The sequence below is a fragment of the Periplaneta americana genome, chromosome 16, assembly GCF_040183065.1.
Source record: "Periplaneta americana isolate PAMFEO1 chromosome 16, P.americana_PAMFEO1_priV1, whole genome shotgun sequence".
NCBI classification, from domain to species: Eukaryota; Metazoa; Arthropoda; class Insecta; order Blattodea; family Blattidae; genus Periplaneta; species Periplaneta americana.
In genome coordinates, this window is record NC_091132.1 from 34,423,538 (window position 1) to 34,432,105 (window position 8,568).

The 8,568-nt window shown below is 36.2% G+C and overlaps 1 protein-coding gene across 1 annotated transcript in view; it reads left to right on the plus strand.

Annotated features, from left to right (window-relative positions):
• The first annotated feature begins 40 nt into the window (after window positions 1-40).
• LOC138691183 (juvenile hormone esterase-like) overlaps window positions 41-8,568 on the plus strand; it is a 68,419-nt gene continuing 59,891 nt past the window's right edge. Inside the window, exon 1 of the mRNA XM_069812961.1 lies at window positions 41-324. Coding sequence (XP_069669062.1) covers window positions 187-324 — 138 coding nt within the window. The 5' untranslated portion in view covers window positions 41-186. The remainder of the gene's footprint in view (window positions 325-8,568) is intronic.

The following is an 8,568-nucleotide window of genomic DNA, read 5'->3' on the forward strand; positions in this document are numbered from 1 at the left end:
CAGTTTCTCTTTCTGCCATGACCTCGCTCGAGAACGGGAGGCTATTAGTACTGGAGCGTATCTGTCCTGCCATCTGTCGGCAATGTGCCGAACCGCAGCCAGTCGTGGCAGGCATTCTCCCGTCGTGCGTGGTGGTTGTAGCATCTTGTCCGCGGAAATCGTGTGTTTGGCATCGAACAGGTGACCATGTCAGAGACTGTGACAGTCACAATAGCCCAGGGTGAGCTGCGGGGGCGGCAGGAAGTGTCCAAGTGCGGGCAGACTTACTACAGCTTCCGGGGCGTGCCGTATGCAAAGCCCCCTGTGGGCCCGCTCAGATTCAAGGTGAGTTCAGATCTACGACGGGCTCCAGCGATTATCGTGATGGGCTGCAGCAATGATTCATCAATAGTGCCGCCACTACAAGACGGTCGCGGTTTGATGCGTACGGTCACGTGTTCCAAGCTCGTCTGGGACAAGACTTTGTTCATTGTTAGTGTAGCTTCTGCTCGCCTTGTGTTGTGCAAGCGATCTTTCATAACAAAGCTCGAATAAGTACGAAAACCTCAATTAATAGGGGGGGGGAAAAAACTTGATACTATATAAAATATACAGGGACATATTTTATTTTTACTTCAACTTTTATTGTACCTGCGTTTTTGAATGTACTTCACTCCCACCCCTTCTACAAACGAAGTTCCAACTGTCCTCCACACAGAGCCAAGGCCGCAGTACTGAGTTAGTGATTATAGTACGTTTCGAAAATATGTTCCCGTTTTCCAGTGACGAAAACTTCCAATATTGAATCATATTTTCGCACAGGTACTGTCGTCCGTTTGCCTACGTCGCATCCCGATTTCCCCCACCTGCTTCTGCTCGCTCCACTGTAAAGACTAGTGGCTGGGCTTTCTTAGCTCTTTTCTGAAAACATCAATTTCTGTTAGGAATTAATTGGACATCTACGTAATATTATGCAACTGTTTAAAATAACTTAAATAAAAGGGCCTCGTTAAGTAATTAACTATCACGTGATTCCCCCTTTCTACGATCCTGCGACATAACCACTTGGACGGACAGTAGATAGCATGTCTGAGTACCTTTATCTGTGAGGGTCGGGCAGAAGTGAAGACTGAATTTACAGTACGTAAGGTACTCTTTTATAGAGTAGGTACAGAATTATTTCAATATGAGTTACTAAGTATGAAGGACGAAACTGGTAATTGGACTTAGACGCAATAGTCTATAGTGCGATAATAGGCACAAAAGAACTGAAGCCTGTATCGAAATGAACGGCCACCATTTTAAAAAAATTGTTTAAATATCCATATTATGATTATTTTTCATTTTAACTTCATTCTCTATATCGTACGCTAATGTGCTGTAGACAGTATAATATACACTGCATAATGAATACGTTCGCATGGATAACTCAGTTCGTGATTAAAACACTTATTGTTAATACTGTAATGTATTTTGATTAAACAAAACCTAATGAAAATTATCACACTCAAAATCGCGATATTTCCTACTTTACGTAAATGGATGAACTACTTTTCTTCCCTAGTAAAGTGATTTGTTTGTATTTTACGCCAGTATCATCGAACTCCAGTCGTGGAAGGAGGTAGCAAATGGTGTTTCCGAGTCTCAATAATTAATCCAAAGATATAGTCAGGTTAATATTAAAAATGTTAGTAAAAATAAAATAATGTCCCTGTACATTCATTCAATCGTGCATAGTGTTCTGCCCAAGGGAGGTCATTCACTGTAAATCCAGCATCAATTTTTCTATTTTCCGCATTCCATAATCTCCGCATACTATCCATGGAGGATGTAAATTGAATATTTTCTCCAGAGGGGGATAATAAAATTTTAATTACTGGTAAAAATGCTGTCAATAGTAACTTGCAATGTTGGCTGATTCGTAATGTTCTGGCGTTCTACTTACACTAAAGAAGAAATGAGAACAACGTCGTTGTTCCTGCAATGACTCCTATGTGCAAAATATGAAATTTTTCAGTATGAAGAAAAAACTCATTTATTCTTCTATGACAGTAGTGCATAGAAGATCGTGAATTCTTACATTTTCGAAAGAAATATAATTATGGCCTACATATAGGAGATTTTATTATTTGCTCTATTACATTTAAGTTATGTAATAGAGCAAAAACCTGAAAATTGATAAACATCCCCTGTCACATAGGAGTTATTGCCGGAACAACGACGATATGTGTTATGTAACTTACTGCATTCAGTGGTGTACGTAGAATTTTGTCAAAGGAGGCATCAGTATTAAAATTGTTTACAATTTACATTATCGGTATTTTCAATTTTGTATATTATTATTGTTATTATTATTATTATTATTATTATTATTATTATTATTATTATTATTATTATTATTATTATTATTATTATTATAAAACTGTCAAATGCACAAAATGTTAAACGAACGTTTCACAATAAAGTCAGAATTCAAACAAACGAACGGATAAATACAGCTCCTAAAATGACTCTAAAATCGACAATGCACAATATTTAACATCTCCATTGCAGAACTGTCAAAACAACCTTTTCAATACGTTTAACAAGTTAAATTTGATATTATGTTGGCTTCATTTTATTACAAGGTCGGTACTAAATGGTAGGTTTCTCTGTAATAAAGACAGCATTGTTATAATTCGAACGTGCCGCAGCACCAAGCACAGGGATTATATTGAAGGAGAGACAGGAGGATTATGCCTTATGTCGATGTAGATTTTTGTTACTCTGACAGTGCAAAATTAGAGAAGGGAAAACGATTATGGATAAAAAAAATATTAAAATCTAAATAATGCATTTTTTTAAGTTCAAGGAGTGGGTTCAAACCCGGTAACCCCTTTTTGTGTACGTCCTTGACTGCATTAATAAATAACATAATCACACTCCCAGTAAAATATTGTCGTATGTCGAAAATCGCATATTACTTTCGTAAATTTTTTCCAACACTGCTGTACTGATTGGAGGTATGAAATTCTAATATTAAAATAGTAAATTAACAAAGGTTTTGGTACCTATTTATTAAAATATTTTACAGTAGTAGGTACCGTATTTTACTGAAGAATAGCGTATCTTTACAGATCACAATTTTCGAGTTACGACACTATTTTACTGGGAGTGCGAAAATACAGAAACTATAAATTATGCAGCTGAAGGGGATAAATGTAGTTCCTGACAGCGGTAAATATTATACCTTTTGACCAGGGGACGTCAGATTCTCCATGAGAGAACGATACCTGGCATCCCCTCCGCCAATTCGCACCGTGCATCCATATCTTAATGTCGTATATCTGATCCTTCTGCCTTGAACTTTTCTCCCGTTCACCATTCCTTCCAGTGCGTCCTTCAGCAGGCAGTTTCTTCTTAGCCAGTGATCCAGCCAATTCCCTTTTCATCTTCCTGATCAGTTTCAGCATTGTTCTTTCTTCACTCACTCCTACTATAGTCCCGACACTGTTATTTCCGGCATGACTGCTCCTCTTTGCTTACGTCTTAGAAAGTGAAGGCTCTATAAAGTCTAGGTAGGTAGTATCGTTCGCCATTTTTGTTCTTACGTTGCCGAGCTACCATACGAGGAATCTATTTGCCACACCGTCAAACATTATCATGTCGTAGCTCCTATGATAATAAATCAAACGCAATGTAATTCAGCAAATAATTGAGCGGCAAATGACGTTTTCGTGTGCTTTCTGCGAACGCCAACGAAAGAGCTAAAATGGCGGGCGATTATATTAAGTATTTATCGAACCTTAAGAAATGAATCAGCGAATCACAAGACGCACACGTTTAAATGTAGCCGATCTGCAACGCGATTGGCTGCCGGAAATTAGAACGACGGGACTATAGCACAGCTTCGTTTTTTTTTTTTTTATTGTCTGTCCATTTCACACGCTCCGGTCTTCATATCCGCATTCAAATGTTTCAAGTTGTTTATCTTCACTTCGTTGTAATGTCCATGTTTCTGCCCTAGACAATTCCACACTCCACACAAAGAACTTTACTAATTCCTTTTTATATTAAAAGCTTCATCACTACAAATAAAACTAGGCGTACTACCGGTATTATTGTTGTTACTTTTACTGCTAGTACTGTTATAGCTAATCCTACAACTGCGATTATTGGAGAACAATGAGTATGAATGATGTAACTCGTATTTTTCAATTTTCGAATCACTAGTTTACTATCATGCTTAAATTATTCTTGAATTTCAGTCTTTAAGTCCAAACTGAAATGCTTAATTAACTTGACTACTGACTCCCCTACATTACCAGTAAGTAATTACCATATGATGGATGGCTAGAAAAGAGAAAAATTCTCTCCGGCACCAGGACTCGAACCCAGGTTTTCATCTCTAAGTGCTGACGCTTTATCCATTAAGCCACACCGGGTTCCAGTTCCGTTGCCGGATCTAATTCCCTCAGCTTAAGTCCTACCTCTCAGTTTTCCCTTTGGTGGCTTACCCTCATGTACAGTACTGTACTGTGTCACAGAATATGACAGTGGCACAATCTCCAACACTATATACAGAGGTGCACTCATTACGAATGACTGAGTGGCCGGGATCCGACAGGATGAGCGCCGTCTTGAAACACTAAGTGATTACTAGAGCCCGGATGTTTAAGCATTTGTAACAGTTAAAATAAGCAGCCAAAAAAAGGCAATAAAAACGTAAAAAAAGCACAATAAATTTTGAAAACGGCATTATAAATTTTAAAAGGCATAATATATTTTAGCAATAAATTTAAATTATATCAACATAACTCACATTTTTACTTAGTAGTTGACACATGTTGACTCCTAAAATACTTTTTTTCGTGATTAACTGTTTTTTCACAAACCTTACATAACAAAGCTGTTCCATCGGTTGAAAACACATGGGAACCAAATTCACTAACGTAATCATGAAGTTTACTTTTCAATGGTTTATTGAATTTAGGATTCTAGCTAACCGATCTTATTACCTTCTGTCACCCTACAATAACTGTTCCTCACTGAAATTTCTTTCTCTACAATAATAAGCACGTGTAGCACAAAATTGTAACAGTAAGATTTGAAAATATGAAAGCAAACAATTGAAAATGCTACGTGACAACTTCATTGTAAAGCTTATTGTTGTTGGTATCGTGAAGACATGACAATATTATCTTTGTAACTGTGGATTGTCGATCATTATTCATACTACACCAATAGTATTAAAGCACGATTATTGTAGCAGATTAAGCGCCGAAATAAATTACATTTTTTTTTACTATTGTTAGTAAAGTGAGTCATTGTTTCATATATTTAAATATCATACACATTACATTACAATTAATTAGAAAATTAAAAATAAACAAGAAATATTGTTCTAAAATGACAAAAAAAAGGGACATTTATTATTGAATTAGTAAGAAACACCTTAAAAAGGCAAAATAGGCAAAATAAAAATTTACCCTATCACTTTGATTTACCCCACATCACATTTATATCTATGAAAATAATGATTTACTTCCACCAGCAATAAAGGCATTTTGCCAAACATCCGGGCTCTAGTTATTACTTACGCATATAATATTATGATGTACCGAAGTACGTATGATATTTTCGTGCAGGAATTCATATGATCATGTGGTAACGCAGAATTCCTATACGGAAATATCATACGTACTTCGGTAGATCATAATAAGAAGTAATTGCTATATTCATTCTACACTTCATGTCATTATGCTAAAATCTGTGGTCTCTACCTATCTCTCTCCAATGCTGACCATGAGTGTAGTCCACACCTGTGGAGTAACGGTCAGCGCGTCAGCGAAACCAGGTGGCCCGGGTTCGAATCCCGGTCGGGGCAAGTTACCTGGTTGAGGTTTTTTCCGGGGTTTTCCCTCAACCCAATACGAGCAAATGCTGGGTAACTTTCGGTGCTGGACCCCGAACTCATTTCACCGGCATTATTACCTTCATTTCATTCAGACGCTAGATAACCTAGATGTTGATATAGCGTCGTAAAATAACCCAATAAAAAAACTACTACTACTACCACTATCTATACTAATAATAAATCTGTAGCCGAAATTTTTCTGGTAATTTTCGATTTTCCTAAAATAATTGGTCCTAACATATATAATTAATCACCCTGAAACCGAAAATCGCTTTTTTGAAATTTTTGTTTGTATGTATGTCTGTCTGTCTGTCTGTCTGTCTGTATGTTTGTTACCTTTTCACGCGATAATGGCTGAACGGATTTCGATGAAAATTGGAATATAAATTAAGTTCGTTGTAACTTAGATTTTAGGGTATATGGCATTCAAAATACATTATTTAAAAGGGGGGTTATAAGGGGGCCTGAATTAAATAAATCGAAATATCTCGCTTATTATTGATTTTTATGAAAAATGTTACATAACAAAAGTTTCTTTAACAATAATTTCCGATAAGTTTTATTCTTTGAAAAACTTTGATAGGACTGATATTTAATGAGATAAATGAGTTTAAAAATTAAAATAACTGCCATCTAAGGCCGTGTAATGAATTAAAAAACAAACGACTTCGTCTATAAGGGGCCTTGGATACAACAATCGAAAGCTATGAAAGATAGCGTACAGATAATGTTTCTGTATTTGATGAAGTAATATCGGAAGCTAAATTAACCGATTTGTATAATTAATTATTAATTCACCATTGGAAAGTGTAGTTTCTCTAGATGGACATAATGCTATAATGTTATTACAGTAACTTCTGAGTGAATCGAGGACAGGTAAGATTAAAATAGCTTCTTATGCACAGAAAACTAGATAGGCTATTCTGTACATTCGTTTCCTGTATTCCCTAAAATAATTTTTATGACCAAATCAGTGGTCTCTGGATCAAACTGATCGCATTTTAATTATGCAAATACAATTTAAATTAAGTAACATAATAAACGATTTATCCTTATACCAAACACGAATGTTCCCTGGATCAAATGTCCTATTTTAATTATGTAATTACTTTATATTTATTTCTAACGGGTGCAGCGGAGCTAGTTAATAATAATAATAATAATAATAATAATAATAATAATGGTAATAATGCTGTTATTATTACTAATGCTGATGCTATCATTGCGACGAATATAACTGTTATTACTTATGCGTTGCTATGACGACTGCTACTGCTGCTTCTTTATTACTAGTACTATTACTATTGCTACGCCTAATGTCACCACAGTCTAGTATATACAGTCACGAAGCTTGAGTTTATGAGGATACTAGGAGCAATAGACTGTGCAGGTACTATTTCGCATTGTCTGTAATGAGGCGATAGTAGCGATCCTAGTGGTTAGCAACTATCTATGGATGCATATTTATCACGTATTAAGCTTCGTGACAGTATATACTAGACTGTGGTGTTACTACGACTTGTCTTTAGTGTTCAATCCGCTCAGAAAATCTCAGGAACAAGCAAACGGCAGGTTTAAAAAAAATCGTCATAAGAAGCAAGTCATAGTTTGCTTCAGGGCATGATGACTAGGTTAAGTGCTTCATTCATGAATTTATCTCCAACAGTAAGTTACATTGTCTTCTAACACTGCGTAACAACATTAGCGATTCCAAGCAGGAAGGACCATAAAGGAAGTAAATTACATTACGTGTATTGATTATATGGTTTGCTTGACGTGGCGATACTTAAACAACGAACATGTAATTTGTCTGCGCTTCCCGTCGCGTTGTTGCATAGCAACGCTGTTGAACTTTAGTTTAGGGTAGCAATAAAATCCTTGTACATCTACTAGAACTGCAGGTTCATTGCCGCCCTCACATAAGCCCGCCATTGCTCCCTATCCTGTGCAAGATTAATTCAGTCTCTATCATCATAGCCCACCTCCCTCAAATCCATTTTAATATTATCCTCCCATCTACGTCTCGGCCTTCCTAAAGGTCTTTTCCCTCCTGCCTCCCAACTAACACTCTATATGCATTTCTGGATTCGCCCATACGTGCTACATGCCCTGCCCATCTCAAACGTCTGGACTTAATGTTCCTAATTATGTCAGGTGAAGAATACAATGCGTGCAGTTCTGCATTGTGTAACTTTCTCCATTCTCCTGTAACTTCATCCCTCTTAGCCCCAAATATTTTCTCAAACACTCTTAATCTCTGTTCCTCTCTCAAAGTGGGAGTCCAAGTTTCACAACCATACAGAACAACTGGTAATATAACTGTTTTATAAATTCTGACTTTCAGACTTTTTGACAGCAGACTAGATGACAAAAGCTTCTCAACCGAATAATAACAGGCATTTCCCATATTTATTCTGCGTTTAATTTCCTCTCGAGTGTCATTTTTATTTGGTACTGTTGCTCCAAGATATCTGAATTTCTCCACCTCTTCTAAGGATAAATCTCCAATTTTTATATTTCCATTTCGTACAAACAACATAGCAATTTATTTTGTGAGTGACATTATTATTATTTTTCATTCATAATGATAATAATAATAATAATAATAATAATAATAAATAATTCTTATTTATTTGTTATAATATTAATGTACTGGGCAACAGCCATAGGCCAATATTAGCCCAACAAAAGTG